General features: G+C 56.6%; 4 protein-coding genes across 4 annotated transcripts; 3 read left to right on the top strand and 1 right to left on the bottom strand.

Moving 5' to 3' along the window:
• Positions 1–235: 235 nt before the first annotated feature.
• Positions 236–2025, top strand: BKA78DRAFT_368451 (uncharacterized protein). Its single transcript, XM_066892632.1, has one exon. It carries the CDS (start codon positions 666–668, stop codon positions 1725–1727), a length of 1062 nt encoding a protein of 353 aa, XP_066745393.1. The 5' UTR covers positions 236–665; the 3' UTR covers positions 1728–2025.
• Positions 2025–3046, top strand: BKA78DRAFT_116589 (uncharacterized protein). The gene has a single exon (XM_066882353.1). The coding sequence runs from the start codon at positions 2323–2325 to the stop codon at positions 2872–2874; it is 552 nt and encodes a 183-aa protein (XP_066745392.1). The 5' UTR covers positions 2025–2322; the 3' UTR covers positions 2875–3046.
• A 513-nt stretch (positions 3047–3559) lies between these two features.
• On the bottom strand, positions 3560–7350 carry BKA78DRAFT_294626 (uncharacterized protein; the record flags this gene model as incomplete). Its single annotated transcript, XM_066886376.1, has 8 exons — positions 3560–3621; positions 3671–4076; positions 4100–4322; positions 4367–5450; positions 5497–5892; positions 5939–6532; positions 6580–6846; positions 6894–7350. 8 exons carry the CDS (start codon positions 7348–7350, stop codon positions 3560–3562), a joined length of 3489 nt encoding a protein of 1162 aa, XP_066745391.1.
• A 2903-nt stretch (positions 7351–10253) lies between these two features.
• On the top strand, positions 10254–13492 carry BKA78DRAFT_351909 (fungal-specific transcription factor domain-containing protein; the record flags this gene model as incomplete). The annotated part of the gene is made up of 6 exons (XM_066891264.1): positions 10254–10329; positions 10378–10472; positions 10680–10817; positions 10870–11822; positions 11875–12305; positions 12357–13492. The coding sequence occupies 6 exons, from the start codon at positions 10254–10256 to the stop codon at positions 13490–13492; spliced, it is 2829 nt and encodes a 942-aa protein (XP_066745390.1).
• Positions 13493–14083: the final 591 nt, after the last annotated feature.

Genomic DNA, 14083 nt, shown 5'->3' with positions numbered 1-14083 from the left:
AGAAGCAGCGCCGGGGACTGGATCTGCTCAAGGTTCGCAGAAACACGGGGAGCATTCAGTGGACGTTGCAGGCGGTGTTGGGCGGACATTGACAATTCTTGATTGTAGCTTGTCCATGTGCGTTTTGGAGCACAATGAAAGTGCCTTGCGACGCAGGCTCCCAAGTCCGATAACAGTGAGCTGTGATTCGCAAAAGGAGTTCATCTCCAAGGCGGCGGTCGGGGTGCATGAATGCTCCCTGTAGCCATCCATCTACAAACTCAAACGTTCAAGTCTTCAGTGGTGAGGTGCTTGAATGCTCCCTGTATGCGCACATCTTAAGAGACTTGGGGAACTTGAACACCAGCTTCGTGGCTAGTGACTTTGGCACCAAACCTTGATGTTGACATTTCTTTCCTCCCAGTGACCGTGGTTCATGGAGCTAAGCCCAATTCAGCTGTGCGTGGTCCAACAGCACAGGAAGGTGCGCGCCCACAACACCCACAACTCCAAAATCCGCTCCAATCCTCTGCCTTTTCCCTCTTGCTCCCGTCTGCACCCCATTCGCGCTTCGAAATCAGCACCTTTCTCGCTGCACGCCCCTTCGCTTTTCCAGTTTCGAAGAAGTGTGAGTCTCTTCGTCTACCCTTTCTCGGCTCAGGTGCTGACCGTCGACAGATCACATCATGAACTCGAACACATCCAGTGCTGGCCTTGGGTTGAGCGCCTCGACTCAAGACCCAGGCAAGTCTGGAGCCTCGATTCTCGGCGCAAAGACAAAGAGTGTTTCCGCTCTCAGGGAGCAGTCTGGAGCTTCGGCTTTCAATCGGGATTTCGCTTGCCACGACAACACAACTACTACGATGGCTCCCGAAAATACCGGCATGATAAAACAAGGCTCCATGTCTTCCGCTCTGGCTCTCCGCCGCCCCGTAGCTCCCACGATCAGCCTCCATGACGAACAAGTGCCCTTAGAGGATCGCCACGCCGAGTGGGAAGCGTTCGCGAGGGCAGATTCCAAGGCAATGAAGGAGTGGAAGGCAGCTGGTGCTCAAGCTTGCCCAGAATGTGGCAAGAAGCATGCCCCGCCATGCTACAACGAGAAAGACATCAAGAAGCGCAACGCTTTCAAAGCCGCCGGAAAGGAAATGAGCGCGAAGTTCGAAATGGCCCAGACCAAGATTCAGGAAACGCAGCCGCCGGACCAGGAGCAGGCCGAGCGACTGCAGCAGGAACCACAAACGCTGGACAGCTTGCTTGACACCATAAGGCAATCACAGTCCTTGTACGTCGGTACATGGGCACAATGGGGTGTTCTCGCGGGCACCATTATTGGCGGCATGCGACAGGAGGAGCAGGAGCAACGACGGCGTATGCTCAGGATGGAGCTCCTTTGCAGTGGAGTAACGAAGTATTTCCCATTGGCAATGGGAGGAGCTCACGAACCGGAGGACCTGTACCAAATGGGCAACCGATATGGCCGACTCATAGACGTCCTAACTTGCAGCATGGAAGAGACCTTGGCCGCCACGATACCCACACAGGCGTCAGCTCAACCCCGACCGTCAAATCGCGGCCGTGGCGGCTTCCAAAGTAGAGGCCGTGACGGTTTCCGCGGAAGAGGCCGCGAGCGAGGCGCAACATCGACGATGAATTCTCGAGCTGTTGCAAAGGAAGCTAGCAAGCGCAAGCGGGACGGTGATGATGACGAGGACCGACCAAAGTCCAAGCAAATGAGAGGCCAGTAAGCCCATCCAAACATCAAGCAGCTAACCGTGAGTCAAGCACCACGAAAAGTCAAGAACATACACGTCGGCCCTGTCTTTGGCTCAGATGCCAATCTGCAGTTGCCATGGACTCAAGATACAGAGTTGGGAGCTTCGGCCCCATGATTGAATAGTGAGGTCCGACCTCCAAGTCAGGGCTCACGCAAAAAGTTCCCAAACCCCAGGAATGGGGAGGGTTTATCGTTCTCGAAACCCAGTCAATGGGCGTAGGGTGTTGTCAAGAATCTCAAGTCTAGGTTGCTCGGCAGCCTGAATGGCTTAAGGATTGTTCCTGGGGGTTGAAGATTCGAGACAGAAAAGTTGAGAGACTCCGTGTCAAAGCCGACGACGGCGGCCCTGTTTTCCTCCCGCATCTCACGAGATGATTTGCGATGTAGCGTTTTGGGAGCCGATGACATGAGTGGCAAAAAGCAATCGGACATTCAATCTCTCCGCGTCTTGCCAACAAGATGCTCCGTCCTCGGAGAGCGGTTTCGATATTTTTTTATCTCCACAACCTGCGGACCCCATGGCTGAAGTCAGGCAAGCTGTCTTCCAATTCGCTAATTGTGAGTAGATGACTGAAAGAGTCGGAAAAACCAAGTCCTCTCGCTGGCCCTCGAATGCTCCCTGGCGCTTTGGTTGCGATGAACTTCAGATTTTCAAAACCTGGAGTAAGACAGAACGACTGCAGATTCGAAGTCAGCTCAATAACGTGCGGCGATACCTTCACGGACTCACTCAAAATGACATAGAACTCGTAACACATACACTGCGTGCATACGCACCAAGCAAGGCAACCAAACAAGCGACTCGTCGTCGCCATCGCGTCGCTCTTCAGAAACCGCCCGCCCATGACTCTCCCGCTCCGCTCCTCCTCGTAAACCAAAGCTCCTCTCAGCCCGTCGCCCATCGTCAATCGTCCATCGCCACCACAGCTACCACTCACGCCCACCCAGACCTCCTATGCCCACACGCGGATACGGAACGGAACGAGACTGGCCCAATTCTCCACCAATCACCGGCCTTCTCTTCGTATTCCCATCTACCACCTAACAGCCAACCAACGACTCCCCAAACCGATCCAACCGACTGGCAGCGGCGCCACCCCATCACATGCCGATGCTGACGTCGACGGGCTGGCTGGCTGCCGAAAATGCGCACGCGACGGGAGGGAGAGAGGGCGTGATTGGCGGGGTGGCGGAGGCTCGACACGAAGTGGTGCCGCGTCAGCGAGGGAAGTGTTGGGGATAGCAGACGGCCGCGAAGAGTTTGCAAGGCGTTGGATATCGTGCGATTCGGGTCGTGGCAGAGGGGGCGCTTTGCGGCTGAGGACGAATTCGTAGATGCGTGGGACAGTCGAATCTACATTCAGAGCAAGTAAATCCAGGCATCTCATCGTCATCCAGAGCCCTGACAAAATGAGAGAGTGGTGAAAAGCACAAGTCATGCTCGCATAATCAGATTAACATCATGAATCTTTCACGGGGTGGTTCATCTAGTCGCTCTTCGAGAAGAAAAAACAGGACAAAAAGTTGTAGGAAGGAATTTGGCAATCAATTCAAAAAAGAAGAGGAGCCGTGGGGGGATTCATCAATGAGCCCCCGCGACACATGTAGAAACGGATTCGATTACACAAAGGTACTCGGGAGATTGTAGGGTGTTGTAGGGGTTCTCGGTCGCTAAAGAGGTTCGAGGTGTAAAAGGGTGGGTTTCAGGGGTTGTTTGACTCGCGAATTATTTGGTGTAGTATGCGTGCTTGCTGCTGCTGCGGATACATTTCCATCTCTTGCTCCATCTCGTCATCCAACATCTTAGAAAAAGTCTGCCGAGTAGGAGAAGCCGCGGAATTCCTCCTGCATCGCTTGGGTGAGAACTGCAGACTGTTAGCTTCATTCCTTCATTGATGGTCGAGCAATGCTTACCAGACTGGACGGGTGTGAGCACTGGCGTCACGCTGGTAAACTCCTGGTCAAAGTTGCTCGTGTCCGTGGGGTTGGAGATTTGTGGCAAGAAGGGGGCGGGGATGCGCTTGTGGTAGACGTCTTCCCAGTTGATGTTTCTGAAAAAGGCGTGGCTCATGATTTCTTGCGCGTCCGTAGGGCCGCTTCCGAGACGGAGCTCGGGCTCTCTTGTGAGCAGCTTCTGCAGGATGGATACCGAGTCGCGGGGCATGTGAATGGGGTAAAGCGGCTCGTCGGCGAGAATGGCATCGTAGATTTCGTCCTCGTCCTCTCCACGGAACGGCGATTGCTGCAGGAGCATCTGGTAGATGAGGACACCAAACGCCCACCAGTCGACCGCGCGGCCGTACTTCTTGTCGAGCAGAATCTGCAATCGTCAGCATTGCTCACTAGTACTTGTTGGAGAACTACCTCGGGAGCCATAAATTCAGGAGTACCACAGAATGTGCTCGTGGTAGAACCATACCACATGTCCTCCTTGCAGAGGCCATAGTCGGCAATCTTAATGTGGCCGTCTAATGTGAGAAGGATGTTATCGAGCTTCAAGTCACGATAGATGACACCGTTCTCGTGGAAATACTTGAGAGCAAGGCACACCTCTGCCGCGTAGAACCTGGCCTTGTTAGCATAGGATTACAACATCCTCAAGAGACTTACTGGGCTCGCTTGGTGCCGAATTGACCGCGCTGAATGTGGAGCATGAGATCACCACCCGAAATGTACTCCATGACAAAGTAGACGCGAGTCTCTGTCTGGAAACATGCGTGCAGGTTCAGCAAAAACGGATGGCGCTCCTTGTTGGCAATCAAAAACACGCGCTTCTCCGACCGCGTGCTCTCGACTTCGTCATTCTCGATGATAAACTCCTTCTTCAACACTTTTATGGCAAAAAGCTGCTTGGTCGTCTTGGTCTCTGCAAGCATGACTTTACCAAAGTTGCCCTTACCCAGGACAGCCAAAAAGTTAAAGTGATCTAATCCAATGCGTCTTCCAGTTCCGGCCGAGTTTGCGGCCGGGGTTTCCTTCTTTTGGAGCGCTTGCGAGGGCGCTTGGCCTGGCTGGGGAGGAAGGGGCTGTGTCGGCGGCGGTGCGGGAGCACCATACTGCTGCTGCGCCCTTGGGGGCTGCTGCTGAGGGACCGCAGATTGCGGCTGGGGGAACGGCGGCGTTGGATAGACGGGGACGTTGGCATAGTCGAGCGGATTGTAGGACGATTGTTGAGGAGACTGGGCAGGCTGCTGGGGGTATCCGCCAGAGGTCCGTGTGGGCGAATGTTGCTGGTAGTCGGTCGAGGATCGTTGGTAGTGTCCGGGTCCAGGTGGTTGTTTGCCTTGTTGGAGAGCAGCGGCCGCGGCCGAGGCGGCCTCCATGGACGATTGGGTGCGCGGGGCCGTCTGGGGCCTTTGTTGGGTGGGAGAAGTGGTTCCAGCACTGTACGATGTCCTGGCCGCGTTAGCAGCTCCTTGGGAGGCCGAGTATGCAGAGTCTTTTCCATAGGACAACCTTTCCGACTGTACTTGATCCTGGCCGGAGCCAAAGGAGGAGGACTGGGAGGCCGACGGTCGCGACTGGCCTCCTGACGAGGGTCGCAGGGTTCTCGAGCTCATCGAAGAGACCGACGAAGTCTGGCGCTTCTTTGTATTCTTGATTTCAAAGAGTATCTTGTTGGCAACCTCCATGGACATGCCGCAAAAGTCGGGGACAAAGTGCACGCAATTTGCATGGCAGGTTGAGCCACATTCTGTACATTGTTAGTTGGGGCAAACGGCGCACAAAAGTTCGCCTACCTGAGCATTTCCGGCACTGCTTCTTGCCAAAAGGCAGCACGTAACCGCAATGGCAGCACCAGTTGGCTCCCATGTTTGCAAATGGTTCGAAGCGGTGGGGAATGCGGTGGTTGAGCTTCGCTTCGTCCGGATCGGTCTCGGCATTCGATTGGGTGATGCACTTGGTGACCACCTTTTGGTAGCACTTTTTGTGGCAAGTGTATCGGCAGTCTGCGCACTGCATGCCGGCAGCGTACTTGAGAAACTCGCCGCAAAGCGCGCATCTCATAATGTTGTAAAACTGTTGCTGGACAAACTTGTGGCCATACTGCTCCACAACTTCCTCCTTGCGCTGACGAATGGCACCCTTGCGGTTGAGACCAACGTCAAACGGCCGACGGTCCTTGACTTGCTTGGCTGCGATACGTCAGTACAAACCTTGGCAAATGCAAAGCGTCCTTACCAAAGCTCATGGTCAGTTGGATCCGTCCAACGGGTTCCAGCGCAAACCATGCGTCAATGAAAATTGGTCCTGTTTGGGGGTGAGGACCTGCCTGGCCCACGTCTGCAGTGGGCCCAGCTCCAGTGCCACCGGGAGCACTGGCAGCCTGTCCTTGGCCTGGGGGAGGTTGAAACTGCATTTCAGCTTGACCAGAAGCTGCGCCTCCACCCATCTTGTCGGCCGACACCCACATGGCACTCGAGTTCTTCAGTTCCGTTTCAATCCTCTTTCGCCTCATCTCCTCGGCAATGTCCGAGATGCGAATCCAGAGCATGCCAATGGGGAGAGGGTGGTCGCCCGTCCGGTCGTAAACGGTAAGTTCAATTTCATTAGCCTTGTCAATGTCGAATTCGTGCAACTCGTCGATCCATTTGTCGTTTCTCGTAGCTTTCGTTCTCCCCTTGAAAGAATCTTCCACCTTCATTATTACAAACGTCTCGGGCCCACGGCTGAAGCGTCCAGTTGCGGCGTGGTCGACGTCGGCGACGGCATGGACGCGCAGGGTTAGCCGGCCGGTCAGAGGCTTGCGGGCGCTCGAAATGTTTAAACTGTCATCTGGATGACATTAGCCATAATCACCACTTGCGGATGCTCAGACAAACCGTCAGGCCCGTCACCGCCTTCAATGTCCACGTGCAAGTCCTCGTAGCGTTTGAGAGCCTGCTTGAGCAGCTGAATCTTTTGGTTGCTCTCAATACGACGAGCTTCGGCATCCGCCTTGCTCTTCCTGTCCCCTTCCATTTGATAAAGGCGAACCATCTTTTCTATGCCATCCTTGTATTGTTTTTCGACGCTGAGCTTGAACTCAAGCTGGGACAGCATCAATTGGATGCGGGGTCCGAGGTGGGGCGTGTCGTACTTGATCAAATCTACAACAATCAGCCATCTATGGTGCAATCCTCGCATCATTACATACCCAGCTTGCTGTAGTTGGGCCTGTTGCGAGGCTGGCCAGGCCCGGGGGCTGCGAATGGTGCCTGGGGAGGCATCAAAATTTGCCCCCCGCTCAGCTGTTGGCTATAAACCCCTGGGGGCGGTTGACCATAGGCACCCCCATCCGGATACTCGCCCGAAGCGTCCTTGGGAGGGGGAGGCAGAGGATTGTTTCGTCTCTGCTCTGGTGATGACGAGCCGTTGCTGCTGGACCCCAGGTGCATATTGTCAATATCGGTGCCGACCCGCCGTAGTTGAAGCTCCCTCGCGCGGCCTTCGAGGTATTCGATATTGCGGCGCCCCTCGCGGATTTGGCCATCTAGACGGGAGAGGACGGCGGGGTTGTTGGTCGACTGGCGCATGGCATTTGCGGCGTTGATGAGAGCTTTTTCACGCTCAATCTTGCCGTAAACGGACTTGATGGCATCGTCTTCGTTCATTTTGGCGGTCGTGTCCCTATCGAGAGGGACTGTTGAATGAGCAGGTGAAGCAGTCGCGCCGTCCCTGAGCAAGAGTCGCGTACAAGATCAGGCCTCGTGCGATGACGCAGGGGAAAGCATGCGGTTTGGCCGATGCACCCTCGCGTCGCCGTGTGCCAAGAAGAGCTGTAGCGGAGACGTAGGGAACGGCAGTCGTCGCAACGAGGACGGCGAAGAAGCAGTCAGGGTCTCGTCAGGCCGTGGAAGAGGATGTTTGTTGGGTGATGTCAATTGTCACTCCAAGCTCCGGCGGACTGTGGCTCAGCGGGAGCGAGCTTAATGCCTGATTGGCGCCCGTCCGCCCGAGCGTGCAGACGGTGGAATGGAAGCGAGGATTCGCACGGGCGACTGTCTGGCGGTGGGCAAGGTCCTTTGAACGAAGGTAGGCCGGGAGGGATGGCGTTTTTTGCCTGGGGGGTGGAGGCGGGATCACTGAAGGGCGAGGACTGTGTGAAAGAGGGGTGTGGAATTGTAGGCAGTGAGTGGGTGGGGAGGCTTGGCGGGCCAATGTCTGGCTGCGAGCTGTCTGTCGACCACCAGAACAGGAACTACATCAACACCAGCCAACAACAACCGCGACAGGCAGCCCGCACCGCACTGCGACGCTGCGCTCCTCTCCCCCTCCTCCAACGTCATGCCTCATACCGTTACCCAGCGTCATGCCATGTTCTCCACGTCTCGATTCGGACGCCGACGTTGGCACGTTGGGCAGCGAGCTCGTCGGCAGGTCCAGATGGGCTAGGTCGTCTTCTGGACTATGCGCACGCCTCTATGGACTCGCCTGCCGATGATGATGACGGGCGGCCACAAGCGCGCACCTGGCTTGTTTGCTAGAGCTGGGAGTGCATCACAAGCCCAGGACGGCTTCGAGACCAACCATTAGATGCCTGGTCACCGCCCGCGTCACATGGCAAAAACATGGACGCCGGAATATTTACAGTCTCTACAGTGGCCTTCTTCAGCAATCATGGCGTTGAACGGGCTTATCGACGGCCGGCGCCACGGCTGCATTGCTTGTTCTCCCAGGCTTGCGCGACCTTTCACGGCAGGCTGGGTCTGATTTGCTCGCCATCCAGGCCGACGGGACAGATATGCTTCGGCGGCGCGGCGCGGCAGGGCTCGCCGGCGGTTGCGACGAGTCAATGAGATTTCCAACACCCGGGGACTTTGTGTGTCTACAGCATGTGGCTACTTTACAACAAGTGCACGTACAAGGGGTGTTTCAGTGGTAGTCAGGAACAGAGGTGTTGGTGCTGCAAGGTTGCTCTCCCGTGAGGCTCCGAGGGCTGACGAGTGGAGCGAGGACGGAGAGGGACGAAATGCAGCTGTGGCACCATGATCGGGATTGTGGCACGCATCTGCTAGAGCCTCTGTTGGGCTCGGGTGACGCTCAGTCAGGTCGGCTCCGGAGGATGACCTCGGATGAGGCAGACTAAGCTTGGATGCTTCAGAGGTTCAAGGAAAGGCCCGAAAAAAGCATGTCCAAAGGCCGTCTTGGCCGTGGATGAAGTGCTACGTTGGCTGGGAAAGGTACATGTGGATGTACTGTAGGTACAGGACCCTACCTCTACCCTAGCAGCAGCCGATGCCGAGTCTTTGAGGAGGGCCGAACAGAAACCCCGCAGTGCAACAGTGTTTGGCTCTCTGTTGGAGCTTGACGCGGGATGCTTTTGTCCGACAGGCGGGCGGATCGCGTCAGCCAAGGCTGCGCTGCTCTGCTCGGGCGAGCCGAAGCAGGCGTCGACAGGGGTGTGCTTCCGTTGTCCGGTTCCAGCAGGAATGGAGAGAAGAGATGAAGAAGACCATTTACTTCATGTTCTTTACGGTCAATCGCCAGGCAACAATAAAAGACATCAACTGGAGGCCGTTTATCGGCTTCGGAAGCGTCACGGGACCGATTGGACGGCCCTCCGCGGCGTCTTGACTCTTGACCGTCCGGCATTCCTAAAGGCGACCCGAAATTGTGGGCAGCAGGGCAATATTGAGTAGCAGCACCAGCTCCAGCAGCAGCTCGGGCCGGGAGTGCCAATGCTGCTGGGCTCAATCAAGTGCGGCACAGATGCGGCCGTAGTTGAAGTTCTGCAATGACCAAAAAGCAAGTCAAGCCGTCGAGTAGTTAGGACGGGAGCCGCGGAAGGCGATCTGCATCGGGTTGAAGGGCCCTGCCGACTTATTACAAAAGCCTACTTCCGTACGGGCCTTTCGCCCATCCACCGGACCCTTTCCTCGGACCCAGCCAGCCGCCGCAAGCCTTCGTCTTCGCCTTCGCTCCCCTCCCGACGTCGACACACAAACAACCGCCCCGTCCCACGCCTACATAATTCCTCCCTCGCCCTTCTCACCCTCTCCTCCCCGTTCCTCTCCTCTTTTTGTTCTGGCTTCCGCTTCCGTCGCGCTTCTCCGCCTCCCCCGAGGTTTACCCTCCATCAGCTCGCCCTTCCGAACCCGGCATACGTCAGACCCGTAGTTTACCACCCGTTGCCGTCTACTAGAGAGATCAACTTCGACCCTCTCTTCCCATCTACCACTACTCGTCCCTCTCCCCTGGCTCTGGCTTTTCTCGAATTGTCCGCGGCCAGTCCCCTTTTGTTCCTCTCTTGGCCGTAGCCATCACCGCCGTCAAGATTCAGTCGGCGCCCATCTCGTCACTTCTCTCTCCCGGCCCTTCCACCAATCCCCCCGCCGGCAAAACCACCACCAGCCCTGCCGCTGCTCATCTTCCGGCTTATCCGGCGCAACCTCACTCCACTTCGGTCCTGCCAGCCCTTCCGACCACCGCGGGACCCCCGCCGCTGCCTCCGGTGCATCAAGAAACCCAGCGCCCTGTGCCTGAAGCGGGCGCGCGGCGCTCGGAGCAACCTCGAATGAGGTCCTCCATTGCCTGCGCCCGCTGCAGAAGAAGCAAAGTAAAATGCGTCAACAATGGCGTCGGCACCACCTGTAGAGCTTGTGAAACCACCGGCAGAGAATGCACTTACCCTTCCCCAGCTGCAGGTGCCGGCGGTGCTGCAGTCGCCGTAGCGAGGCGCGAGAGCAACAGCCAAGCAGGGAACCCTGCCCTGGACAGAGTCACGGCTGGCGAGGTATGTCTGTTTTTGCCTCCAAACCGCCCTTCTGTCCCGTCCATGTATCGTTCTTTCCTTTTTCCCTGTCATGAAGCGTGTCGTTGGAGAGGAATATGGCTGTTCCTAGTCTCCGTAGACGAGCCTCCTCGAAATCTACTTGTTATACAACCATCTCCCGCGTGCTTTGGACGTGATGATCCTGGAGTGCTTACTTTGTGACTGCAGACTCCTCGGCGGCAACCGCGGCCGAAGAAAAGCTCCGCTTCAATTGGAGCTCCAGTGCTATCAACGCGGGAGAGCCCGCATGCGCTGGTAGACGCCTTGGACTCCAATGTACTGACGCCCAAAGTGTGGACTGAATTGGTAAAGAAGTTGCGTCTATTTTTCGGTTGAACTCGAGCTGACTTGGCTGCAGTTTGACATATTCCAGACCCACCATTCGACCGATTTGCCATTTCTTCACCCCCCAACATTCTTGAAATCTCTCAGGCAATCATCCTTGCAGGGCGCGACTCCCCCAGGCTTTGGCGAAAGCAACAACGCTTCTCTTCCGGCTCTGTCTCCTCCTCTACTCTTGGCATTTCTGGCCTTGACTGCGCGATTCCACTCCCAGCTCGTTGCGCACCATTCGCCGTCAAGCGCCAAACAGAACCCCTTGATCGCCGCCGAGTACTACGCTTCTGCATGCCGAGCAAAACTGGACCGCAACGATGATGGCAACCCTGATCTCCAGCGCGTGCAAGCCCTACTCATGCTGGGGCTGCATGAGTGGGGATCGTGTCGCGGATCAAAAGCATGGATACTCGTCGGAACGGCAATCCGCTCTGCTCAACTCTTGGGCCTGCAGTACGATACGGAACTCGACGACGTGCAGCCAGCAAGATCGGCAGGAGTCGGTCAAAGTGTCCGGGATGCCATGTCATTCAACAAGGCTGATGTCTTCATCGAACAAGAAACGAAGCGTCGCACGTTCTGGAGCTGCTTCATTCTGGATAGGTACCTGAGCAGCGGAAAGTACAGACCCCAGATGCTCAACGTGCGAGATTTGAAGATCCAACTGCCTTGCAGCGAAAGAGCATTTCTCTTTGGCGAAAAGGTCAAGACTCTGATGCTGGGAGAAGAAGCTCAAGACGTCGCGAGCCGGGTCCAGCTGCAGACTCAGAGAAAAGCGTCTACAATCCTAGGCTCGAAACACGGGTCCCCGAATGGTGGAACACCCGTCAGTAGCGACCGCTCCGCCTTCGGCAAAGACGAGGACGAAGACAGCAGATGGGAGGTCGGAGGAGACGAGGGAATTCTCAGTCGCTACATCAAGATTCTAGATCTCTACGGCCAGATTGTCAGATGGTCTTGCAGCGGAGGCAGAAGGTACGTTCTGTTCCAAATTTAGTCATTCCACTCAACTGACCGGTGACGGCAGACGGGAGCAGTTCCCTCCGTGGGACGATCGGTCAACATGGAGCACCCTGCACAAGCTTCACGCGAGCTTCAGGGATTCGCTACCCCGCGACATGACCCTGACGATGGGAAACGTTTCGGCACACATCACATCCCGGACTTCCACGCCGTTTGTGCTAATGCACATTGTACACCTCCTGTGTGGCATCATTCTCCATCGCGACTACATCCCGTTTGTTCCATTGAGAAGCACCAGGCCTCAGGGGCCGTTAGACCCTCCGACTTTTGCACCAGAAGACTATCAAACACCAGACGGTTTCTGGGAACACAGCGCACGTGAACTCTTCAAAACCGCTCGAGATGTCATTGATCTGCTCAGAATGTGCCAAGATTGGGGAGTTTTGGTGGAGTCGCCAGTCGTTGGTTTTACGACTTACTCGGCGGCGCTTGCAGGTACGCATCACAGTGCCGTCTTGCGCACATTGCCCAAGCTGACAATTCTAGGTGCCTATGCCATCAATTTTCCATGGATGGATCCTCAGGGCCACATGAGCAAGGGAACACAATTCCGTGATCTTGTCAAACCCGAAGTTGACATTACACCCGGTGCCGAGGCCGCTCGTAAAGGTCTGGAACTTACTAACCAGATGCGGAAAACGCTGCAAATGGCCGAAGGGTGGTTCAGAACAGTGAAGCGCGTGCACGTCTACTACATGCGGACCAAGAGGGACTACGAACGAAATACCAAGGCAATGACGGCGCCGTCGCCGCCCAGCTCTGCGTGGACGAGCTCGTTGGCTCGGGAAGATTGCAAGCAATTCGAAGCCTATCTGCGCTCTATCCCGGGCTCTGAGGACAACGACCAAGACCTCGACATGCTCGACGCCCCAGACACTGAGCTCAACCGTCGAGACAGTGGCGACAGCACCTCGTATGCGCAACAAGACTCTGTCGACCCCAACACCTCGGCCCCAGATTCCGTCCGCCAAGAGCGCTGGAACGCAATCAACACCGTCGCCGCCGCGGCTGTTACCCAGCAAAAGCAACCAACTCCGACGGCTGCCTTCGGCCCGGGTGGTATCCCCATCTCCAATCCCTCGCCCGAGCTGTCCCACCAACAGCCCCCACCCGCCACGGGCCAGTCGCCCATCATCTCCCCGCCTGCGTCGAGCTCCGCCTCAACCGGGGCCCCGCCTCCATACGAGCGCCCCTCGACATCGACTGGCGGCTTCACCCCTATCCAGCAGCTTACCCAACCGTATCCCACGCCAAACCAACAGCAGCTCCCATCAGCCACCAGCCTCTCGCCTCAGCAGCGCTTCGTACCGCCACCCGTGTGGGGGTCACCATCCGCGCCGCCTCCGCCATCGCAGCGTCAGCAGCAGCGCCAGCACGACGCCTGGCTCGACGGTCTGGAAACGTGCTTCGGTGGCGACGACCTCGCCGCCTTTGTCGCGGGCACGAGCTGGGAAAGCTGGGCCAGCGGCGGCGTTGCGAGCAGCAGTGCCGGCAACGGCAACGCTTCCGCTCACGCCTCCAATTCATTCGTCCCGGTCGTCGAGCAGGGTGGCTGGCTGAGCGCCGTGTGGAGCGGATGCGCGGCGGCCACGGCGGCGGCAGCCAAAAAGATGCAGAGATGAGACTGGGTCATCACGAGTCGACTTTTTGCGTTTGGGTGAGCGATTCTAAAACCGTAACGGTCGGTCATGATGATTGGTGTCTGCTTTTCATTGTTTTTGATTCTTTTGACCTGCTGTTCTTCGAGCACATGGGGAAACAAAGCGGCCTTGGGGTTCTTCTTCTGAACGACGTCTATCGAGGAAACGGGAGGATGGCGTATTGGAGTTTTGGTGGGGCTGGGGGTTTGTTTCTGTGTCCGTCGGTTGGCCGGTCGGTCAAGAGAGTCGATTTTTTTGGTCTTTGATGCCAACAGCGGTGGCAGCGGCGGCGGCGGCGGCGGCATCATCCGTAGCAGGCAGGTAGCAGCAGCTAGTGGAGCAGCTCTCTGCGTCCTCTTTTTGTTTCCTGGTACTCACGACTGCTCTGTCGTATGGGATGGCCTTCACCGCGGTTGCTGTTCACATTGGTGTCTTGACCTTCAGGCGTTTGAATGGCGTAGGCGTACGAAAAGCAAGACAGCGAGATACACATGTAGCGAGCGAGCGAGCAAGCAAACCTTTGATCGTCGCCTATTGCTCCATGATGCGTGCGACTGTCCCGGGCCAGTCTTT

This window comes from Phyllosticta capitalensis (genome assembly GCF_038381095.1).
Source record: "Phyllosticta capitalensis strain CBS 128856 chromosome Unknown BKA78scaffold_4, whole genome shotgun sequence".
NCBI lineage: Eukaryota > Fungi > Ascomycota > Dothideomycetes > Botryosphaeriales > Phyllostictaceae > Phyllosticta > Phyllosticta capitalensis.
The sequence above is the reverse complement of the archived record's forward strand: the minus strand, read 5'-3'. Positions and strand labels throughout refer to the sequence as shown.